This window comes from Dermochelys coriacea, chromosome 5, assembly GCF_009764565.3.
Source record: "Dermochelys coriacea isolate rDerCor1 chromosome 5, rDerCor1.pri.v4, whole genome shotgun sequence".
NCBI classification, from domain to species: Eukaryota; Metazoa; Chordata; order Testudines; family Dermochelyidae; genus Dermochelys; species Dermochelys coriacea.
In genome coordinates this window covers 43,792,942-43,818,934 of record NC_050072.1, presented here as the reverse complement: position 1 = coordinate 43,818,934, position 25,993 = coordinate 43,792,942, and the positions used below count along the sequence as shown (strand labels likewise).

The window sequence follows — 25,993 nt, the reverse complement described above, 5'->3', positions numbered from 1 at the left end:
AACCTGGCACATTGCAACCAGCTACCGTAAGCTGTCCACATGCATGGCAATGGCAGGTGCTGCGCAGATATCTTCTAACTATGGTATGCAAGTACATGGTTGGGAATGCTGCCAGCACAAGCACCCAGGTCCCATTCTGTGTGCCAGGCTCTTAAGGTGCCAAAACCTTGGCAACTGAGACTCCTGCTCCTCTCTATGCCAGGACTGGAAAGTGAGATGGTTGGACCAGAGGCTTGCCAGCAGGAAGGGCTGAGGTGGGGAAGGCAGGAGTCCTGGTAGCGGGGCTCCCTTGAGATTCCTAGGAGGGAGTGGGTCAGGGGTTTAGGGGTTCATGGGGGGAAGGGGTTCTGTATTTAGAGGTTCTGTATCTAGGTGACCTTGGGGGACTCCCCCTTCCATGAGGGCTAAGGAAGGCTTCTGGGAGGGGATGGGTATAAGGTCTCATGGGAAGGCAATAGGCAAAGACCTGCACTGCTGCCTGCGTTCAGGAGGAAGGGATGGAGACATCTGAGAGAGGAAAGTCCGACTGGTGGGCGGCATACTGTTTAGAGCAAGTCTATGGCCTCCCCACCCTTTCAATGGCACTGCACAGCTCAATTAATACAGAATACTTTAATAAGTCCTATAAAAGGCAGGTAGTAATTTTTTCAGCATTTTTCCCAGTGTTACTGGTTGAATAGTCTACAATCATCAATATGTAATTCAGTGATTACACCTCACATGTGGAAGATGTCCTATCCTCTCACGCCTATATGTGCATGCTGTAAAATAAGCTACTGTTCATATAAACACATATCAGATGTGCATACATCCCGAGCCCTCCTTTTTCCCCTAAGTGCAATTTTAAGGTAATTCTAATTAATTAATGAGTACTGTATTTTAAGAAAATTAAATTAAAAACTATCAGCAGCTGTAGATCTAAAGGCCAGAATATTACTGAAAATGTGGTACCTTGCAAGGGACTTCACATCTGAAAATCAAAACGCTCTTACAAAATCTATTATCTTATTACTATTTATCCCATGACTAAAGAGGTGTTAGATGCCTCAGAAATCAAAAGAACACCTATAAGTCTCTTTTCCTAGCTCCTTAGATTTAAGTTATTTATCTTACAATCTAAATAGACAATACACAAGAGGAAGTGTCTGACTTCCCTTATTCATAATAATAAGGGAAGTTATCAGATACAGCTTTCTTATTTGCTTTTTTGTTAAACTATAAAGTTGTCCTATTCTCATGTTCTCCCAAACTGCAATTTTTCCTATGTTAATTCATGCCAGAGGTCACCTATTTCACATATCCCTTACATTCTCATCTGTCTCCCTGTCCACCATTAACTGAGGCAAGAGCAACTGTGTTAGAACTAGGACTGGTTGAAAAAATTCTGACAAAACAGTTTCCACCCCCAAACATGCCGATCATAATATGCTGACTCAGCAGAATCGAAACATTCTGCATGAATGCGTCAAAGCTTTTGGTGGAAACCTGGCAGGCAAGATACCCGGTTGCCCAGCTTCCTGGTTCTCCTGGAGCCCACTTGGTGCAGTGCCAGTGAGCAAGCTGGCTGGCTCCTGAACTGTCTGGGGAGCAGTACAACCTGAGATTGTATGGAGCATACTTCGTTCCAGAAACACCAAAACATTGGGCAGTAGGAGTATTTGAGTGTTTCCAAAATGAAATATCTTCGAATTCTCATTCCTGTGAAAAATTCTGAGTTTTTTACTTTCCATCCCCATTCAGGATAATTTTTTTTTGAGGGGGATAGGAGATAACTTAATTTTTTCTGCACACTTAATATTTTAAAATATATATATATGTGTGTGTGTGTGGGTGTGTGTGTGTGTGTGTGTGTGTGTGTAGATCAATGTCAACTTCGAAGTGATGTCATTAATCACTGAATTATACACCTGCTTCATGCCCTTAGGGGTAAGCTAGAGAAAAGAGATGGCTCCTTATACTACATTCTGATGATAAAAAGACTGGTGCTGATAAATCAGCTGGGAAACAGGCCCCCAGAGGTGAAGGTCTTCCAAATGAGAATATGCTGCAATGAGCCCATGACAGTTAATTCTGAGGCTATTGGCCTGGGTACTCCAACTGATTTCACAGGAGTAGAGAGGATGCAAACCAGGTAGGGTTTATAAATGGGCATTGACTATTTGAATAACACTTAAGTTCCTGGAGGATAGGTTCCATCCCTGACCAGACAAGATGGTCAGGGATGGAACCCCACAATCTGGGTGTCCCAAAACCTCCAACTGCTAGAAGCCAGGACCAGATGACAGGGGACAGATCACACAATAACTGCCCTGTTCTGTTCACTTCTCTGAAGCACCTGGCATGAGCCACAGTTAGAAGACAGGATACTGGGCTAAACAGCCTATTGGTCTGACCCATTATGGCAACTGTTATGTTCTTACTTGAAGCGAACAGGAAACACCATGAAGTCTTCCAAGAACTGGTCTAAAATATTCTCTAAAATTCACATTACCAACCAACCAAGCAGGTATTTAAAAAAACAGATTTGTTAGTTGTAGCTTCTAAGAATCTTCAAGGTTGGCCCAGTGTAAAGACAATAAAAATCACAAAAGCATGCTAACTATGGCAAGGACCTCATAGTGGACAAATAGACCACTAGTTCCACCCCAGATTTCAGAAGCAATCAGGCTTCCAAAAGCACCCCACTTCCTCTCCACCCCCAACTAGGAATATAATTATAGAGCATACATTTGTTGTTTTAGCTCAGCTCACTGTGATTTGGTGTTGACACCAGCCATCTAACATTTCTTCCTGATGTGCCAGTGCTCATCACGCCCTACCTCAGCAGCACCTCTTCAGTCCGAATTGAACAACAAACGCTAAATGCCGTTTTAGCTTCTCTTCTGCCATCCTGCTCATCTTACATGTTAATGTGTTCCCCTTAGATATCATGACATTTTCTTCTCCCCACTTGCATTAACAGTGGAAATACTCTACAGCGGCACCTCCGTTTGTTAACACATCAGAGTAGTTTTAAAATAGATAACTTTAATCAAATTCATGTATACACAATTACAAGTGAATTATTTTCTGATCTCTAGTTTTATCCTCACATTACCTTTTTCAGCTACAGAAACCCAGTAGAAATGAATAAACCTTTAAATATTTGGCAGTAGCTCATAGCACTTCCACAAGCAGTTACTAATCCGACTAACAAATGAATACAGATAGGTGCACAGACACGATGAGCCTGGTATACATACCTAGCTAGAAACATAGTGGGGCTGGCAGCATCATCTATTATTAAGGCTGCCCAACACCTCCCATTATAAGCCCCTGTTTTCAGTTACTTATAACTTTGCCAAATTCTAACTGATTGGGTTGAAATTTTTCAAGCTCAGTGTCTGTATCAGGCTGAATTTTTCTGGAAAAATGCCAGCCAAAATGGCTCAGCATTTCCAATAATGTGTTATCTTGCCCAAGTTAAAAAAGTATGGAGACCTTTTCTTTGAGACATTTTAGAACTTTCATGCCCCTCCTTCTCCCCCATACTTTGGAGAAGAGACTGAAATTTGGCAAAGGGTGTTGTATACGTGTCCGGGATATACCTTTTGCCGTCTCTGTCAAAATCTGCCCAAATTTGGCCAAGTTACTAACCTTCAAAAAAATCACTATTCACAAATGAGACATGCCAGACTAAAAATCTTCTAAGGTTCCAACTACACTGGGCATGCTCCAACCCCAATGCAGGTCCACATACTACTGCCATCAGTTCTCCGTTAGCTCAAGTAACACAGCTCTGTGCAGTGGATCTAAAGGTTCCAACCCGGCTGATGAACCATGTGGGTGTCAATAGGCATTTTGAAATTTTTTTTTCCCCAGTTTGTTTTTTTAAAAAGCTAAGACATCACACACAAAGAACTATGCTGAAAGAACATTATTGAGATTGCTAAGTCAAGCAATCAAAAGTTAGGATATGCCAGAATCAAGGTTGCCTGTGCCCTCCTCCTTCTGCATATGTATTATGATACAGCCTTTTATTACAGATCATATAGTATTTTGTTGAGGATCCCTGCCTCATTCAGTAAGGGACCTGCTCTGGAGATGACTCAGGGTTGTCTGTACAATCCCAGCTTCATTTGTTGCAGAAGTTGGAAGATGTGTCGGGAAAGAGGAAGGAGACTGCAGAAAGAGAAAGAAGGGGCTTATGATTAAAGACAGCTGTATGCTGCCTTGGAGAATTGGATTATTTCCCTGTCTCTGCCACAGAGTTCCCATGTGATGCTGGGCAAGTCACTGAAACCAAAAATTTCAAAAGTAATCACTAATTGGGCGTTCCTCATTTTCTGGGTGTATGACTTGAGACCCTAAAAATCTGATTTGAAAAAGTGTTGCGCGCTCATAGCTGCAGCAGAAGCCAATGGGAGCTGCTCTACTTTGAACATATAATTATATATGTCATTATAATGCCAAGTACTCTGAAAAAGCAAGTCCTAACAGTCTCAAATCCAGCATCTAAAATTAATGAATAATTTTACCTAAATCTCTCTGTGCCTCGGTTCTTTAGCTGTATCATAATGCATACACACAACGAGGCCGAATTAATGTTGCCTGGTATTTCCTATCTTTCAAGCGTTTGACTTCATCTTTGATAAAGTTCTCTCATGCAGTTTGTGTGTGCAATATGAGATATAGTGCATTTAAATAAAAAGAAATTCAGAATGATAGGCACTAATGAAAGTTATCAGCATTCTAATGAATAGGAGTTCTCACACTAAAAACAAACTTTGGAAAGTTCCAAAGAATATATAACATACTTTTACATACTAAGTAATATACTTTTATTGCTGGCCTTTAATATCAGCCCACATAGTCAAGCTTTCCACCAGAAACAAATCAGAATCCTGCTTACAATAAGCATCAGCTTACCAGGCATTCTAATAAGCGAGCAGGACGAGCAACTACTATGAGGATCTTTCGGACTAGTTGCTTAATAAATGCCAGTTCTCCACTTTCTGATCTCTCTTGACCCTAAGAGAGTCAAAGGAAAAGGATGATTAAAAACTCCTACATTAAATATATCAGTCAAGAAAGCCATGTTAATATGATGACCGCAAATACAATCAGTAATATTAAATATAGTTTCTAACTACAGCGTTTAAGCTCCATTTGAAATCCTTGCAGCATAGCTCAGACAGTCAAAATTTCTACAACATGAAACAGGGTACCTTCAATTCATATGGCAGATATATTACTATCCGATTTTCATTCATATGGCTTCGAGGTGAATCAGTATTTGTTGTCAAAAATTATTAGAATGAGTTGTGAATGAGCAACTAAAAAGCGTGTATTACAGCTGTGTCATTTAGTATACTGTAGTAAAAACAGAGTCAACATTTTGTTATGAAATCAGGATTTTTACAGTGAAATCTTTTGCTTCTCTGAAATCAAATCCGACTAATGCTTTGTGACATGACTGGTCAACCCAAATGATTCAAACAAGTTAAGACATTTTCTAGTTACATAGTGGCTAAAGCCTAACCTGAGTATATTTCATAGTGATCTAATCAACTCCAGCCCCTTCCCTAATACCATTGTTGTTAAAAATATTATGTATGAGACTTTTATAATGTGGCTTAAGCTTTTGAAACAGCCAACTTTTTATATTTTAAAAAGCACTAATGAGTATGCACAATAATTCATTTTCAGAAACCCTGCTGTAATAGCAAAAAGATTCTCTTTTCATTTGAATAAGACTTACCATTTTTACACTAACCTCAAGGCAAAATTAGTGCAAATCTATGGTTCTAACATGATAGTATCAAAATAAAGGTTATTGCATTTTCAGATGGATGGGGTATTCTTTGTTTTTACCAACATATTCCTGTGCACTGTTATAGCTACTGTTTTACTGTGAATAAAAGATACTACAACACATATAATAAACATTAGTAGCATCCATGTGGTATGGAAACTGATTTCCTATGATTAAATGATGGCCACGAAATTGTAAAATGACCACTCTGAAATGCACAAATATAATGAAACGATGCTAATTCATCCTTATAGGAACCAAATACAGGTATGTGCAGTAAAGGAAGCAAATAGGAAATTGAGTTCTGCAAAGAATAAGATGATGAAAGGAGAATAATGATGTTAAAAAAATCTGTACAAAAGAAAATGTGTTTCTGGAGAACTTAAAAGAGAATTTTCATAAGGGTCTGAATTGCATTTCAAATTTCATTCAAACTTTCTTGTCAAGCAACAAAGAATAGACTTTATGATACCTAATGAATGCAAAAGAAGCCATATGTTCTTTCTTCTGGCTGAAAGAGATTGATGGTCCTTTGCTCAGATATCAAAAAGGCATTTCTTTGCTTCGCATAATAGAAGCTGCAGGATAAATTCCAAATCTCATCTACTGCGTATTCTGTGCTATGTGCCATATATGCAAGCATACAAAGAAAATTCAAACAAACTAAAACCTTACAATTTTAATTATAAAAGTAGTTTATGTATTTGCAATTGCAAAATCCATGTCAATACTAAGCTAAATAGCAATCTCATGCTTAATACCATAATTAAAAACACAATGAAAGAAAATGTAATCTAATTGTGAAGTTTCAAAGAAAACTGAGCAAACTTCAATGCAATGCTTCTACCATTAGCTTTGAGAAAATGCTAATGAGAGGCAAAGATTCATATTCTATATGCTGCCAGCTACATTCACGAGGAAAATGTTAATGGGCTGAACACACTTCGGTTTTACTGACTGGCCAAAGTAAAAGTAATATTACACACTTCTGGATCTAGGCGGGTAGGGATATACACAGAAGATTCCATACAAGTGAAAGAAGGGTGACACAGGAAAGCATTCAAAATCAACTTGACCTTAGCACTACAAAAATGTCAGTTAAATCAAACTGCTCAAAGCTCAGGGGACTCTCTCCCTGGTTATGCAAAGCAACCACAAGGTGCCAAGTAGCAGTAGGAGCTACAGCTTTCCACTGAATGTCACAATTGGGAACTGACAATAAATGAATCCTAAGAAACCCAAAGTATGTTCCCACAGATCAGTTCTGTATCAGACAAATTTCCCTACAATTATTTTATGTTTTTAGCTTTTATGAATATTGTAAAATTCACCTAAATAATAGTTATAATACTTAGAAAAGAAATAAGTTTACAAAAGTAGTAACACACTTGTACACAGTATTTAGGAAATTATACACAAGCTTATGTTTTTTGAACAATTGATATTATATTGTAAACCACATGGCTTAGAAAAGAGTGGACAGCTATGAACAGGGCCAATTTATATCAGCCAATATAGGTAATATCAGTGCTGTCAATGCATACAACCAAGTGAACCTTAGCTCTTCAGGCATATTTCTTCATACTGTACTGATATCATCGCGCTGTAGTACAAAGTCAAGTAGATATCTGTAACCAATTTACCTGCACTTTGGCATCATAAAACCATACAATACGGTTTAAATGTACATTTGTTTCTAAATAATTAAGTCTTCATGAATCTTCCCTATTTGCCTTAACTGATAATGACAAGATAACAACAATACAGAAATGGTGCATTGTTGTCCAGTTTTTGCAGTGTTTTTCTTTTTTGTGCGTGTCCAGGGGTGGGAGGAGCATAAGGGGAAGTATAAAAGGAAATTTGGTACCAGCAAAAACCTGGTACCAGGAGAAAGTAGTGTAAGAGAAGTGTTCTCTGATATAACCTAACCAGGTTTTACCCCCAAACCAGCATAGTCTGAAAACAAGCAAACTATTAACATACAGACTAACATTTTTGTGTATTTAAAATCAAAGCAAAACAAAACAACAACATCTTAACAAAATCTTGCTTGGTACATTTCACTGTATTGAATCCACTTGTCTACCAGATTGACTTGTCCACCACTTGTCTACCATCAGTCCATATGCACAACTGCCAGACAACGGATCAAGGACACAACATGGTCCTTTGTTTTAAAAGAGGTACATTTATATATTTGATGAGCTTCATGTCACAGCACAAGTCCTATTTGCTAACTCAGGATTCAGATTTCTTTTATTAATTGATTATTTTAAGAAGATTCTTATGAATGTTTTTATGCTGAAGTCAATTTTTTTTTAATTACTAAGGTTGGTTTTTGACATGTAAGGCGACATTACAAACTTCTAAATAAATAAATAACCTGATGCTAATGAAAGGCTAAGGGTTGCTGTCTGCTGCCTCAACCCATTAGAAATTAGGAGGTTATGTAATCTGAAAAGAGAATTTATGGAAGTAGGGGGTCGCCTCATTGTGCGGTGCATATACACACCAACATAAGCAATTTATAACTTGCAATGTATTACAAAATGTTACTGAATCTAAAAACCTTTATAATCCATTTATCCCTGAGTCATACACCATAAGGCCTTATGGTTCCTGTACAGGTCATTTCATTGAATAAGCCCACTATGAATTTACACTACGTTGGCATCTATTTGAGTAGAGCAGCCATAATTATTTCATAGCAACTAATGTTAAACAAACATATTTGAACAATTTTTAAACAAAAGATAATTATCTTTGCCCAGTACATGGTTCATACCTCCTGTAGTAATTTGTCTAATTTGTGCTGTAATTCAAAGAAGTATCGTGACGTGATGAGGCCCTGATGGGATTTATCCAAGCAATCTCGAGCCAGCTCAATGATCTGATGGTGGGTAAAGCTGAGCACTCCATCTGCCAGGGGAAGAATGTTATCAGGAGAATGGTTGGTGATAATGTCCTGAAGCCGTTCTTCCATCTGAGCTGTGGCCTATAAAAAAAAAAATGTATTGATAGATTTAATTAGTATTTTCTGAAACTCTATTACCACTCCAGAACAATATTTTTCCTGATTAAATAAATTTCTGAATAGCTTAAAAATTTCTTCTAACACTATATATGAAAATGGGTGATCAGGGGACACCATCATAGGGCCTAATCACATCAGCCATACTATCAGAGGCTCGTTCACCTGCGCATCTACCAATGTGATATATGCCATCATGTGCCAGCAATGCCCCTCTGCCATGTACATTGGTCAAACTGGACAGTCTCTACGTAAAAGAATAAATGGACACAAATCAGACGTCAAGAATTATAACATTCAAAAACCAGTTGGAGAACACTTCAATCCCTTTGGTCACTCGATTACAGACCTAAAAGTGGCAAATCTTCAACAAAAAAACTACAAAAACAGACTCCAACGAGAGACTGCTAAATTGGAATTAATCTGCAAACTGGATACCATTAAATTAGGCTTGAATAGATACTGGGAGTGGATGGGTCATTACACAAAGTAAAACCATTTCCCCTTGTTTATTCCCCTTCTCCCAGGGGGAGACAGAACATTCCTCAGACGTTCTTGTCAACTGCTGGAAATGGCCCACCTTGATTATCACTACAAAAGATCAGTGCGTATGGTAACACCATTGTTTCAAGTGCTCTATATATATAAATCTCCCCACTGTATTTTCCACTGAATGCATCCGATGAAGTGAGCTGTTGCTCACAAAAGCTTATGCTCAAATAAATTTGTTAGTCTCTAAGGTGCCACAAGTCCTCCTTTTCTTTTTGCGAATACAGACTAACACGGCTGCTACTCTGAAACCAATCAACAAACAGTGGTTTGTCCAGCTAGAGAATGAGCAAACATGCTCCATTTCCCCACATTATTCTACTAATGCTGACCAGCAACTCCCCTCCTGTTATTCTACTCTGTGCCTCTTTAATGGGGACTGTCAGTCATGCTAAGTTGTGTGGCAGTTTCTTGATACGCACAAAACAGAAGAACACTACGAAGTTAGCTTTTACTACAGAGCCAAAACAAAACATGAACTCTGGGGAAGGGGAAGGCAACTTTTTTTAATTAATCTTCATATACTGCAAGACAAAATAGTTTTCTATCCTTGATATTTGTTGTATCAAGAAAATATTATACAGAATAATGGTGAATATTTCCAGGGGAATATTGTCTTTTAGAAAGTTAGTGCCAGATTTTTGAAGATATTTAGGCACCTAACTCCCACTGAAATCCATGGTACTTAGGCACTTAAATACCTTTAAAAATCTGGACCTTGCTGACTAAACCTTATGCATGCTAACAGCATTAAGGTACGCAAATTCAGCTGGTATTTCTGTTACCTGTATAACTATATCCTTTTTCCTGCTGAACCGTAATATGTAAGAGAAATCTGAAGTAATCTTTTTAACAATACCATGTACAGTAGAACTTCAAAGTTCTGAACACCTCGGGAATGGAAGTTGCTCGTAACTCTGAAATGTTTATTACTCTGAACAAAACGTTATGGTTGTTCTTTCAAAAATTTGAAAGTGAACATTGACTGAATATAGCTTTGAAACTTTACTATGCAGAAGAAAAATGCTGCTATCCCTTTATTTTTGAATAGTTTACGTTTAAATCAGTAGCATACTGTGTTTGCATTTTCTTTTTCATCTCTGCTGTTTCCTGATTGTGTACTTCTGGTTCCAAATGAGGTGCATGGTTGTCTGGTCAATTTGTAACTCTGGTGTTCATAACTCTGAGGCTCTCTCTCACTCTTATCTCACCATCAAGTTGAATGGTGCAGTTCATACCTCAGTTACAGTTTAATCTCTTTGCAAACTCAGGCAGAAGTCTCTGAAGGAGTTACACTCACTTCATGTTTTGAAGGTTCTCTTTGCAACGGTAACAGCTTTCCAGCGCTCCTTATTTTTTGTTATGTGAAATCAGACTCTGGAGAACCACACAGGGGTCTGCGATCACCCCAGCGATTCACCTGTACCTTGGGTCACAGTTTTATTTCCCATCTTTGAGATGAGCCAACAGCCCTTCCACTGCTTAGCATCCAATAGACAAGCACTTCCAGCAGTTCACTGATTTTTCACAATTAAAAAAAAATCAATATATAATGTACCTTTGGGAAACGAGAATATCAGAAAGGGATTTGAAACATGCGTTTCTGGACGCTGCACAAGATTCTGAGTGAAGGACAAATTTTCTTTTTGTTTGCAAAGTTCAAACTATTGAATACCTAGTTACAGCAACTGTAAAACTACAAACTCTTGTGTAATACCTTTCCAGACACGCATTAACATATATTACCAGCATGATTTATTTCAAAATCAGTTCAGCAGCTTCGCTAAATGAATGTCCAGTTCTCAGCAGGGATTTTTTTAATTGTGATTTTATCTTTCTAATAAGAGTTTGGTGATGCTTTATGAAAGCCATTACTAGCTTAGATCATTCGTTCCCATAACAAAAACATCATTTATTTAAAACCTACGCTGCCTATTAGTTTAGATACTGGGTATCTTAAATATAATTCATTACCTTTGGGAATCTTTCTTTGTAGACATGGTTCATCATAATTATTTCATGGTCACAGCAGGCGGGAGAACGTCCGGGGCTGCAAGTAAAGCAAATCATTCCTTTAAACTTGTCTCAGCACGAATTGAAAGAAGTTTTTATATTTCTATACAATCTGCTTGCATCAAAAGATGCTGTAGCCTTCATTAGACAGGTATATTTGCTAACCAACTATAAAATCAGTCCCTTTCTACTACATACTGGCAGGGCCTAAAGCTGCCTTGAAGAAGTATTGGACCTGTTACTGCCAACAATGCAACTTCTTTAGTTTATAACTATATGTTAGAGTGCAGACAGTTTACTATGTTCATGACAGGTTTCAGGGTAGCAGCCGTGTTAGTCTGTATTCGCAAAAAGAAAAGGAGTACTTGTGGCACCTTAGAGACTAACAAATTTATTAGAGCATAAGCTTTCGTGAGATGTATCCGATGAAGTGAGCTGTAACTCACGAAAGCTTATACTCTAATGAATTTGTTAGTCTCTAAGGTGCCACAAGTACTCTTTTTCTTTTTTACTATGTTCATGATGTCACTTATTCTTCAGACAGGGCAAGGAAGTATATTTTTCATCTTAAATACTCAAAGCAAAATAGCTACTTATTTACAAATTCCACGCAAAAAAAACAAAACAAAAAAAAACATTGTGATAATCTAGTCTGACCTCCGAAATGACACAGGCCACAGAACTTCCCCAAAGTAATTCCTAGAACACAGCTTTCAGAAAAAACATTTGATCTTGATTTAAAAATTGCCAGTGATAAAGAATCCACCACAACAATTGGTAAATTGTTCCAACTGTTAATTACCCTCATTATTAAAAATTTACGCCTTATTGCTAGTCAATTTGTCTAGGTTCAACTTCCAGCCATTGGATTGTGTTGCACCTTCCTCTACTAGATTCAAAACCCCATACTTTTTCTCCATGTAGATACTTATACACTGTAATCAAGTCACCCTTAACATTCTCTTAGTTAAGCTAAATAGACTGAAGGAGCTCAGTCTATCACTACAAGGAATGTCTTCTAATCCTTTAATCATTCTCCTGGCTCTTCTCTGAACCCTCTCCAATTTATCAACATCCTTCTTGAATTGTGGGCATAAAAACTAGATGCAGTATTTTAGCAGCAGTTGCACCAGTGCTACAGAGGTAAAATAACCTCTGCACTCCTACTTGAGATTCCCCTGTTTATGCATCCCAGGATCGCATCAGCCATTTTGGCCACAGTGTTGCACTGACTAGCAGCTCATGTTCAGCTGATTATCCCTCAGGATCTGCCAAATCTTTTTCAGAGTCACTGCTTCCCAAGATAGTGTCCTCCTAGTGCAATGCTGTAAGTATGGCTTATATTCTTTGTTCCCAGATGTATAAATTTACATTTATATGTAGTAAAATGCATATTGTTTGCTTGCGCCCAGTTTACCAACCAATCCAGATTGCTTTATACCTATGAACTGTCCTCTTTATTATTTACCACTCCTCTCATTTTTTGTGTCATCCGAAAATGTATCAATGATTATTTTACATTTTCTTCTAGATCATTGATAAAAATGTTAAAAAGCATAGGGCCAGGAATCAGTCCCTGCAGGACCCTGCTAGAAAAACACCCACTCAATGAGAGTTCCCCGTTCACAATTACATTTTGAGACCTATCAACTAAGCCAGATTTTAATCTATTTAATTTATACCATGTTAATTTTACAGTGCTCTTGGTGTTTAATCAAAATGTTGTGTGGTACAAAGTAAAATGCCTCCCAGAAGTCTAAGTGTGTTACATCAACACTATTACCTTTATCAACCAAACTTGTAATTTCAGGGGAGGGGAAAGATATCAAGGTAGTTTGATAGGATCTATTTTCCATAAATTCACATTGACTGGAATGAATATTAACCTCTTTCATTCTTTATTAGTCAAGTCCCACATCAAACACTCATTAGGCAAACTGGCCTCAATTAAATGTGCTAGCCAACCAATGGGTGTTTGTGGCTACCTTAGCCTATTTATTTGCTCACTGGGAATGGATATAGAACAGCAATGCAGCAGTGATTCCTGAATTGCAAACAGAAGAATTGACAATCCCAAGAAATCAAAAATCAGAGAAAGAACAATAAAATAAACCCAACAGATGTATTTCCAACTTGAAATGGAAATAAACGTGTAGCTAATATATATATAGATTGCAAAATATTTGCATTGTGCTACCTATGCTGGTAGCATTATATCCTTAAAGGAGCAGGATATTTACAGGAAAATCGTCTGAGGTGACCGACATGTGGCACCTCATCTGATATGGAAGAACTGCTTCAGACCCTGCCACATCACTGCCTCCACATCAATGATCAACCCCCCTCAAAGAAGTTGCTTACTTGGCTGGGATGTGATCTGGCTACACTACTCTTTTAGGTCTCACATAAAGATGTGCAGAAAGAGAAAGAAAGGAAGGAATTCTCCTGCTCGCCAAATTTTTAAAAAATATAGTACTCGTGGTATTTTTAGATGTTATAGCATAATAAAAAGGAGATCTTTTGGTTTGTTCTAAAGGACAAAAAATGAAGACTGAAATTTGCTTTACCGTATCAAGGTGTTAGAAACTTCAACTATCATGGTTAGCGCAAGCAAATTACCTATTTGCATAAATAAAACAATATATTAAATACTTACGTTCAGTACACCACTCAACTAGCGCAGTAACATATCCGAAAGCAGCTTGGCTATTATTGTCTGGTGTGACTGTACATATTTCATAAACTAAACTAGGAATTTTTTATTTTTCTAAACTGGAAAATAAAGTAGTAGAAAGAAGACTGTACTGGTAGGTAAAGCATGTTTTCCATGTCTAACCTTTTAAAGAATAAAAAACCCATCTCATCTTACTTCTCAGTAATTGCTCTATTTATTCCACAGCTCTACAGATTATGTAGATAGCAACTTAATTTAGTCATGGCAATCTATACACAATTCTAAATAAAAAATAATCATGAAAAAACTGAGCTAAAATAATTTGCACTGAAATTATGAATTCTGACAGTTTTGCTACCTGCAAAATTGATTTTAATTCTGAAGTGACTAAATGCTATTTTTTAGTCCTAGAAAGATTAGAGATATTGCCTTTTTGCATTCTCCAAATAGTACAGTATATAATACTTTGATAGGTAAGAACTGATCTACTGATAAAGTGCATCTTGCACAGATTTCCAGAGTATGGGAAATAGGATGGGCTTGGTTTCTAGAGAGCAAGAATTTAAAATGCTCCGTAGCTAAGTATAATAAATTCTCTCCCCGCCCCCCAGTAACTTTCTGACACACTTTTCTATTTCTTTAAGACTAAGGACACCTAGAATATAAATAATATTTTGTATTATTCTTGCAAATATAGGCTTGAATCCTATGAACATTTGCACACAGAAGTAGAATAAAAGCCATCATCACAGTTTAAGTGGCCAGAAGTTACTAGTTTCGTTCCATTAAAATCTAAATTACGTCAATGAGAGAATTAACCAATAAGGAGGACTTAAAGTAAAAATTTATTAAATGGAGTTTGGTTCAGCCTAAAACACAATCAACACTGACTTCTATTACATTTCGGGAATTATTCAAATATCACAAATTAGTTAACGCCCCAAATTTATAGTACCATGATGCACCAGTAGTATACAGATTCAGATTTAGTCACTATTTCCAGAGAGCTGAATTCACCTGAGACTTCTGGATCGAGGGCGCATTGGTGTGGTCCTACATCTGTTATCACTGGCAATGCTTTCAGTGGTACAGAAATGTTTAGACAAAAAATGTAGTTCATCAGGTGTTGGTTGGTATGGTAACTGGTGTAACTTCTCTTGAGAGGAACAGGATGACTGCAAAGGGCAAGACAGAACATTAGTTAATATCATAGCCAAAAGCCATTTCCAAAATTATATTCATTGCATATATAGAGTGCACTTAAATTGGGAACTATAGCTATCTTTTCCTATATTCACTTAACAATTTGTAGAGCAGAGTAAGTAAAATACGAACATTTAATTTCATGAGCTAGATATACAGTAAATATAAAAATAGTTCAGATTAAAATTAAAAATGCAGCCACAGACATAGCGACTGCACTTAAAGTTGCTTCTATTTTGAAAGATTCTCCTGCCTTGAGAGCACTTCCCTATACTTAACATGAGAAAGAGTGCTGGAAATCAAAATAGAAGAAACTTTAAAATAGAGTCTGCTAAATATTCATTATTTCCAGTAGTGTAAGATAAATCATAAACTATCATACCATTAATATGTACCGCCACAAAGTAAAACCCGTAATTTTACATACTGCAGTAACAAATTTTTGGTACCCATCACTTGGTAAAAACACATTATGTTGATTCTAGGAAGCCATCATCAACATTTCTATTATTGTTTATTAATTATGACCTGAATTCTCTCTGAAAATATTTTACAGACCATTTTTGACAAAACTTGTTCATCTAAACTGAACTATAAGAACTTCATATAGTAATGAAGACTAAATAAATAAATTCCATGGAATATAAAAACTAAAGATACATCGTCAAACCATCCTCTTAGTTTAGAAATACAAGATTCAAAACTCTTTCAAGATCTGAAGTTTTTCATAGTTTATCATTGCTTAAGTAACTAGAAATAGGTACACAGTATAAACAAGTAAAAATACAGATGACAGCTATGCTACACATTCATATATGTAGCATCTAGACATGCAAAATGTTTGCACTGAATCTTGAACCTGCTCCACAGAGATTCAATTTGATGTTCCTTATGTCTTGCCAGTATGAGGGGAAGAAGTCTATAGAGTGACAAAACTCCATGAATGCTACTGGGACATGCTCTCTCTACTCAGCCAGCTGACATCGTTCCCTACACCCTCCCTACAGATCCTCAAGAACTGGCATAATTCCTTATTGTTTGTCTTCCCACTGCCTCCTGGGCTTACTGGCCTCTCACGAGTCTGGCTATTTCCCTCCATCTTCTATGTTTTGTAGGCCAACAGGCAGGGCTTCTGTAGCCCGTCAATCCCAAAGATTTTCTGAAGTGAGAGGAGACCTCTCTCACTGCATAGGCTCTACTAAGTTGCCATGTACAGGTAGCACTCTATGATGCTAAGCATAGTAGGTAGCTAGCCAACTTTCAGAACTTCCTGATAACTGAATGCTAGAAGGCTAACATATAATATAAATATAATATATACATATATAACCTACTTTAATAATCTTTCACTAAACTAGTGACTTCTTCATTCTCTTCAGTTTCATCTTAAAAAGGTTAAGAAAAATAATGAGATAACATAAGGTGCACTGCATTCATTTGGATATAAATAGGGTGCACTACAGACTTTCCTTTGTCTACCTTTTCCTCTATTTGACCTTCAAAGATCACAAGTATCTTCAAAAGTTTGGTACTAGCTATTATGATACTATGTGCCAAAACTGCTTACACAGAAGTGTTCTAGCAGTTGATGAGAATCACAGTAATCCAGAGATGTATTTATAAAATGCTGGAAGTAAAGAGTACAGTAGAAACAATGAGCCACTGCACGTGAACTACTCTCACCTCATTTCCATGAATTTGTAAAAATATACAGAGGGGTGAGGATGTCTAATAGTTGCTGTTTCAGATTCTGACAAAGTATGTGAAACAAATCAGAGCAGAAGAGGTTAAAGTTTTCACTCCTTAATTCAAATCTTAAGTTCACCGTCTCTAGCTTGAATGAATAATGCAAATGAAGCATATCACTTCTGAGAACACCTCTATTTCTTTAAAATCAGCAGTTGTCTCGGCCCTTGCACATGCTGCACCAACAGTAGGAACCAGCAGAAAAATCAACCAAACAGAAGAACATGTAAAAATACAGGGATCCATTTTTATGCTGCTGGTTGATTCAACAAAATTCATACTTATTTATTAAAACAACAGACTTCTCTCCACCAGTCAGAAACTGTTAGTTCAAAGCCACATGTGAGTTTTTAGAAGGACATCCGTTTTAATATTTATAAATAAGATATGACCTATTCATGAACTACCATGGGACAACTCACCATACAATCCATTATACAGTTTTAGATAGCTAAGGCAATTATGGCAGTGCAAGATGTGTTTCCATAAGGAATACGAAAGATAGTTAAAACGGATTCATGCATTCTTGTCTGTGTACATCATCATCATGCAACAGCAAGCGGGAAGGAGGAAACAAGAAACTGAATTAGAATTACAGTTTTAAAAGTGTGTATTAGTCAAGGAAAAACCTTCATATAACTTGGAAATTAAAATTCTGTTTTGATATAATGTTCCTGGTATTTTTCTTCATTCCAGTTTTTGAGTATGTCTGTTTCATATAAGAAGAACATAAGAATGGCGCTACTGGGTCAGACCAAGGATCCATCTAGCCCAGTATCCTATCTTCCGACAGTGGCCAGTGCCAGGTGCCCCAGAGGAAATGATCAGAACAGGTAATCATAAAGTGATCCAACCCGTGTCGCTCACTCCCAGCTTTTGGCAAACAGAGGCTAGGGATACCATCCCTGTCCATCCCGGCTAATAACCATTGATGGACCTATTCTCCATGAATGTACTAGTTCTTTTTTGAACCTGGTTATGGTCTTGACCTTCACAACATCCAACATGTGTGTTGTATGAAGAAATACTTCCTTTTGTTTTGTTTTAAACCTGCTGCCTATTAATTTCATTTGGTGATCCCTAGTTCTTGTGTTATGAGAAGTACTAAACAACACTTCCTTATCTACTTTCTACACACCAGTCATGATTTTATAGACCTCAATCATATCCTCACTTAGCCGTCTCTTTTCCAAGCTGAAAAGTTCCAGTGTTATTAATTTCTCCTCACACGGAAGCTGTTCCATACCCCTAATCATTTTTATTACCCTGAACCTTTGTTCTGAATCTTTTCCAATTCCAATACATCTTTTTTGAGATGGAGTGACCACATCTGCACACAGTATTCAAGATGTGGGCATATCATGGATTTTTACAGAAGCAACATGATATTTTCTGTCCTTTTATCTATCCCTTTCTAAATTATTCCCAGCATTGCGTTCACTTTTTTGGCTGCCCCCAGCATACTGAGTGGATGTTTCCAGAGAACTATCCACAGTGACTCCAAGATCTCTTTCTTGAGTGGTAACAGCTAATTTAGACCCCATCATTTTATATGTATAGTTGGGATTATGCTTTCCAATGTGCATTACTTTGCATTTATCAACATTAAATTTCACCTGCCATTTTGTTGCCCAGTCACTCAGTTTTCAGAGATCCCTTTGCAGCTCTTCACAGTCTGCCTGGGTCTTAACTATCTTTAATAATTTTGTATCATCTGCAAATTTTGTCACCTCACTATTTACCCCTTTTTCCAGATCCTTTATGAATATGTTGAATAGGACTGGACCCAGAACAGACCCCTGTGGGACACCACTATTTACCTCTCCATTCTGAAATTGACCATTTATACCTAACCTTTGTTTCCTATCTTTTAACCAGTTACCAATCCATGAAAGCACCTTCCCTCTTATCCTGCAGAAGCTTACTTTGCGTAAGAGCCTTTGGTGAGGAACCTTGTCAAAGGCTTTCTGAAAATCTAAGTACCTAGTATAATGGTGATAGAGTTGCTATAGAAATTACTTAGTGGTTGACAAACTCCATTCTGTCAATATTTTCAAGCATTTTCATGGAGCACAGCACATCACTTTTCATCTGAATCCAAAGGGAAGCGTCTGAATGTGCACGATGAAAAGTGGTTAGGGAATTAATCCTAAACATGATAAGTTACTTGCTAAAAGAAGACCTACACCAAGTGCGTGTGTGACTGAGTATGTGTGTGTGTGTAGAGGGGCGCAGTGTGGAGGAAAATCAGTGCTGTTGAGTTATTTTTAAGCTATGCACATTTTCTCAACTTGTTTTTGAAGTCAGGAAGACAAGAATATGCTTAACCTTCACAAACCCTTTGTGGAAAAACCAGACTAAGAGCTGATTATTAATATGCACCTGTCAAATGCTATCAAGGCTTAGTATGGGTAGCTGAACTATTTTTCGATGAAAGATTAACTGTGCATAAGAAAAAATTCAAGTTACCTGAATGGTTCAAGGAGTAAGTTTAAGAAGGGAACACCAGATATCTAATAAAATATACACGATTTTACATACTATCTCACTAATTGGGACAAGCTGTGGGCATAATACAAGACTAAAGACAAAATCATGAACTTTCAAGGTGGGGCTAGCCAACAGAACTGCTTAGTTGCAGACTATAAGACACTATGCTGCACCAGAATGCTCTCTCATAGACTCATAGACTTTAAGGTCAGAAGGGACTATTACAATCGTCTAGTCTGACCTTCTGCACAACTCAGGCCACAGAATCTCACCCATCCACTCCTGTAACAAACCCCTGACCTATGTCTGAGCTAATGACGTCCTCAAATCGTGGTTTAAAGACTTCAGGGTGCAGAGAATCCTCCAGCAAGTGACCCGTGGCTCCATGCTGCAGAGCAAGGTGAAAACCCCGCATGTGATGTATAGAAGTGCAGACCCCCATAACTTATGCTTCCCTCACTGTGCATCTCCTCAGTAGTAGAAATGAACCATTACCTATGCCATTCTCCTCTCATGCATTTCCCAATATAGGCAGAATGTGTGTTGAGAAGGAACGGCAAGGGCAAGATTAGCCTAAAATCAAACAGTCTACACTTGTCAATAGTTTTAAGACAGGATGGTGGCATAACAGTACAAAGCTAACAATGCCAACTGTTGTATGTAGCCCACAAAATAAAATTAAGAGCTTGCAAAGGGGCATTTAAATAGCCATATCCCATAATAAATATGGGGGTCTTAGTAAATCAAACATAACCTTGTACATTCTTCCACTACTGGGTGATGATATAGTTATGCATCACAAATGAAATGCCAGTACTGAAAGTGTGAATATCTTGCTTGTCAGCACATCATTTGATGCATATCTTATCCGGGCTGACAAAAGGCATATGTTATGTTTTATTTTTCACAAGGTGGCCTGTTTGAGAAAATACTGTATGTAGTTGAAATCTATCTGTACAATAAAGCTGGCACTTACAGAAACCGTTGAGCTGGGTGTATTTGTACCATAGCCAGAGGAGGGGAGAGAAGCCAAAGACCAGCGGCGCCCATCAGTCCTGTTGTGAAATTGAGGTTAGTTCAAGAGAACACTGCAGATTCATTACACAGAAATACCTGGAAAACTATTATTCTTTAGAATTGCATTCCAGAAGGATGATACAATCAGGTTATTCACCAAAGTGTAAACTTTCACAGGGGGGTCACAATAAACAAATATTATAATATATAATTTTAATAGAATCAATGAGATGAAATAACTCGAAAGTGAATGAGCTGATTCATAATACTGATCTCTCACTAATACACTCTGACAAAATGAAGACAAGGAATAATTATAGCTGTCAGGTTCAGCAGATACAAATTAATGACAAGCAAATAAAAACATGTGACCAATATACAAACCATGATGCTACGAAAATTAGTATAACCAACACAATCAAGTAAAAGCAAAATATTATGGGAATGATTATTTCCATTATAAAAATGAAATCAGTACAAATTACAAGTAGGTTACCATCATTAAGTGGAAAGAACAATTAGACTAGAATTTAAACTCTTAAGAGCTATGAATACATGTGAAACACTCACATTTTAGTTAAATTACACCTTGGAGGAGGAAATATTTATAAGCTAATACAATTTATAAGATAATACAATAAGCTAATAACCCCTGCTGCCTCATGTGGCCCACATACAGACAATATGGAGCTTACACTTTCAAATAGACAAATCACAAAAACAACTGTTATGGTTTTTGGTTACATTTACCTGTCATTTCGGTGCCCATGACTGGAGTACAATTGTATCAAGTATGTTAAAACACAAGCAAAATAACAAAATAGGGTTTGTTTTTAATAACACAAAGCAGGTATTTTCAAAAAAATATTTTTAAAAAATACTGAATTTGAGATCAGGTACAAAGACCCCCACTCAATTCTGGTTTTGTGTAGGAAATGTAATTTCATAAAGTAGGGCTTCATATCTCGAAATCTAAACATTCTGATGCTGCCTCCCCACCCTCCAAAAAAGTCTGTCTGAGAACATCACCATTATTCATTCTGGGCAAAATTTCAAGGTGTGGCTTCCTACTCAGCATTTACCCAATCAAACTCCAACTCAAATCATCGGGATGGATGTGGACTGAGTAAAACGTGAGTAAGGAGTTCATGATATAGTCCCACAGATACAGATGATTATGTGTATGCTCAGAGTCACACAAGTCTGTGGCAGAGTCACTGACAGCATCAATAAAACCAGGATCAGAACTCAGGAATCTCTGGCTGTCAGTCCCCCATGGTAACTCTAGACTATGCTGCCTCATGTAAAAAAGTAAATGCTATAGGTCTGAGTTAATGTCACAGGGGTGATCGATGCTTGCCTATGCTATCCATTTACCTTTGAAATTTTTCCATTTTTACATAATCCTAATGCTATCTATTGTATAAGTTCTACCAGGATTAAATAGTATGAATTGTATAATACTGTAGAACTAGTGTTGCTCCACACTAAAGAAAACACCTGTCAGAACAAAGGGTATGATTTGTGGAGATTTATTCGGTCCATTTATTCACAATGAACAAACACGGAACAGACTGGAAAATTTTGCACATCTCTCTGTCTCCATGATCTTGTTTTGTAATGTTTTAACTCTCTCTTCTCTGAGGTATTGATGAGCATCTTTCCAATGAATGAACAATTCCAAAAAGAGGTTTGTTTCTTTTAGCTCAGATATATAAATTAAATTTGCTTAGTATAGAAAGAAAGACCAGCTGAAAGATGTAAACAATGGTGTATCCTGTATATTTTGCAGTTGTGAAGCAGAAATAATTTGTTTAATCAGATTACTTGGGTTGAACATGTTTCCTCCACTAATACACAAAGACCAACCCATTTTTATTACCGTAACATGGTGCATGAATATAACCTTGAGATACATAGTGCCTTTCCTAAGAAAATGACATACAAATATGGATCAAACATGGATCCATAAGGATAAAAAATGTTTAGATTAATGTTTCATGTATAAAATGCTATCAAGCAAATTTGCTACAAAAATTAAATACGCTGCTCTTTAAGTTCTGAAGCTAGATCCTTTACTTTGATCTGCAAAAGGGAAATGTCCTGGAAATTACTTTCGCTTTCCAAATTCATCTCTTCTATCCCCTCCCTCCACCCCCACGAATTAGTTTTAAATAAAAGATACAGTTTGAAAGTAGAAGAGAATACAAGATGAAAAGGACTGAATCCAGAACCTGCTATATGGTATTTGTAATATGAGCTGCCATTACTGCTGAAGTAGTACAATATTATACATCCTAACAGAAAAGATGTACAAGAGTTCCAGGTAAACTGCTCATGGTATTAGGTATCATGAACATTGTCATGACAGAAATAAAATGGACTTTTCTTAGTATTTCAGTGTATTACATGATAAAGCATTTAATAACAGGAATTGTTTGAGATACTTTTTAAAATGGTGCCAAACACTATCACTAACAACACCAACTAAGTAATGTTCAATTTCTCTCATTGGTTTTTCTCATGAGCTATTTTAGTGTATTTATAAATTTATTATAAATATCTCCTCCTTCATGGAAAGATATTTTTATTTGTGTACTATTTTACACTGTAAAATACCGATTCAGCTAGTTTTTAAATCCCAGTCAGATTAAACATAGGTGACAGCAGATGCTGGTTATATTCCTCCATAAAAATCTCAAAACATAGATTTGTATGAAACACCACTGCAGATGTCAGAAGCTAAAGTTGAGCCCACAAAGCATGTACAAATGAAGCTCTCTCCCCTGGCTTGAACCATTTTATAAAGAGCCAAAGCCATTTTCTTACACTGAGTATAAGATTTATCCCTGTCTGACAACCTGTGTATCTGAAAGTCTTGAAATGAAACAAAGTTGCACCAACTAATGTTCTCTCACTGATGAATGAGGCAGTTATGTGAGTAACTGCTGTGATACTTAATGCATCACTTAAAACACACCCATCTGATGTCATTTATTTTGCAGACACACTGAGGTCAACATATAAACTCTACCTACCCCGCCAACCGTAAGTGGAAGAAATTTTAAGTAATATGGAACCACACTGGCATGAATAGGTGGTCTCCTGTGACAAGTTATCTACTCAGTTTATGGTTAATTTATTAATAATTTACATCAAAACTGTACCAACATTAATTAATTAATCCTCACAACACACCTGCAAGTCAGGTAATTGTCTCAATTATACAGCTGGGGAAACTACTTAGGTCTATGACTGAAGCTTGCCTATGCTATCCATTTATTATTGAAATGTCTCAGTTTTTACAAGATCTGAATCTGACTAATTGTATGAGTGCTACCAATGAAAAGAATTTGACTGAAGATACATATTAGCAAAATTAAATTTTAAAAGTACTTTAAAAAGGCACAATTGCATTGTATCAATCACTCAATGAGATTGTGTGTTGCTTAAGGACTAAAATAGTTAATATTAAAAAAATCAAATAATTCTGAATTACTGACATGTCCATGTATTTTGCTAGTCAGTCCCTCTGTATAGGAACATTCCCCCCATACAAAAGGTACTTTACGTATAGCAAACAAACTTCTACCTTCGTGCAAATGAAAAATGGGCTGAGGCACTGGGGGAGAAATTTCTCGGGCTGTCTTGAGGACTGCTTCCTGTCACGGGGCAAAAATAAAGGAGAAAAAGAAATCAGGCACAAAGCAAGTATTTTACAGTTCCAGAGAGCCTAGAACCAATCCTCAATACAAAGATAACTCTGTAAGGGTTCTGAAAGAACTGGACTCCCAATATAGCATCTTATTTAAAGTAAAATTTCAGTTAAAGAAACTAGTAATGAAGATCAAATTTAACTTCATATAAAGCCAATTCTCGCCATTTTCAAAAGCACAGATCAATTAATTCAACATTACAGGAATAATATTTTAGTTTGAAAGAAATACAACTTGAAGTTTGGAAACACACTATATTTTAAAGTCATTATCAATATTTAAAAATATTAGAAAACCCCAGAAATTGACTGCCATAAGAGTATAGTCCTTGAACATATTTTCTCTATAGTTTTTCCTCTTGCCAACTGTACTGTGAATTCCTGTAGTTCTCTAAAAGCCAACAGTGTCACAAAACAAATGGAATGGAAATTTTTCCCCTGGTCTGGTTAGACCAAAGGCCTGCTTGGAGAGGCGAAGTCCTTAAGTAATATGCAGAAGTGATTACGCATTGTGAACAGGAGGACATCTCCTTTGGGGGGGCTTGTTACTTTCTCATATTAGACATGCTACCTGCCACTGGTCAGAGAGAAAGCTTGATGGTAGCTGTTAAGGGGAAGTTCACCAGTGCTCCAGCTTGCCTTGGCCATTCAGCATATGTTATTAGACCATGTGGATTGTCTAAAGGGGAAATGTAAAGGTGACACTTGCAAAAAAAGAAAAAAAAAGTTTTTAAAGGAGCATTGCCCTATGAGACATATTAAAAAAACCTTCTAAATTAAAGAACAGATTCTGATCACAAATATTTAAAGTAGAAGAGCAACTTATTTACTGTACTGTTGGACACTAAATGAAATCTGCAATTATAATTAGGAGTAAGGAGAGCAAGACTTCTATGTATATACTCAAAGTAAACATTTAAAGAGGATAAATTACTATCCATGTTCAAAAAGAAAAGCCTAATCCAACAGAGGAGCGGTCTTAATGACTTCAAGTGTGCTCAATTTCTACTGAAATTTTTCAATTAACATTGCATATTTTATAGTGATGTCCTCAGCAGATGCCATTAATTTTATGATAGACAGTATAATCATCAAGACATTTAGCTGGTAAACACTAAGAAACCCATTCTTTTTTGGAAGTAGAATCAGGATGTGTTTTCAGCTGCACTGAAATCATATCTTTGCATCTGTTCTTTCCTGAGCCCCAGGAGACAAGAATTCCACTTTAGCTGGCCAGAACCCCTGACTCTTTTTGTCCATTTATCTATCACAGTAGAATTAAGTTTTCAACTTTCTCCCCTCCCCCAATACCACAGCTTCTTCATTACTCTTCATATACCTCTGGGGGCCTTCATAATTTCAAGGTGGCAGGGATTTTTGTTCCCTGAGGGGAAAAACATCTAAAACCAGACATCGTAGCATAGATTTTGATCTTTGTTTGGGGGCTAGCACAATTTATTCTTGTCCTGCATGAACTGCAAACACCAAATTATTGAGAGCAACAGTTCATTTAATTTAACAGCTCCTAACTGGATTCCTCTTGCTACTAGGATAGCTTATTAAATAAAGATAAGCTTTAAAAAAAAAAAAAAAAAAGACGTGTGCAGATAAAACATGGCCACTCATTCTAGATATCACACCAAAAAGCAGGGAGCTGTGTCTGGGAAAACACAGTAGGCTTAGATGAATGAGAAGACAAAGAACCTGTCTTGGCATTTTACAGAGAACAGAAATAGGTAATTTAAAATATAAACATTGTAG

General features: G+C 37.0%; 1 protein-coding gene across 12 annotated transcripts in view; it reads right to left on the bottom strand.

Annotated features, from left to right (window-relative positions):
• The window catches only part of MAST4 (microtubule associated serine/threonine kinase family member 4), a 467,048-nt gene that overhangs the window by 66,010 nt on the left and 375,045 nt on the right, over positions 1 to 25,993 (bottom strand). For 7 of the 12 annotated variants that reach the window (XM_038401943.2, XM_038401944.2, XM_038401942.2 and 4 more), the window contains 6 exons: positions 24,110 to 24,179; positions 20,477 to 20,555; positions 15,079 to 15,236; positions 11,349 to 11,424; positions 8,580 to 8,789; positions 4,909 to 5,010 (listed from right to left, as the gene is read on the bottom strand). In XM_038401943.2, coding sequence (XP_038257871.1) covers positions 4,909 to 5,010; positions 8,580 to 8,789; positions 11,349 to 11,424; positions 15,079 to 15,236; positions 20,477 to 20,555; positions 24,110 to 24,179 — 695 coding nt within the window. Of the gene's footprint in view, positions 1 to 4,908; positions 5,011 to 8,579; positions 8,790 to 11,348; positions 11,425 to 15,078; positions 15,237 to 20,476; positions 20,556 to 21,267; positions 21,289 to 24,109; positions 24,180 to 25,993 lie in introns of all 12 variants that reach the window. The other 5 variants (XM_043514212.1, XM_043514211.1, XM_043514215.1 and 2 more) reach the window with 1 other exon arrangement.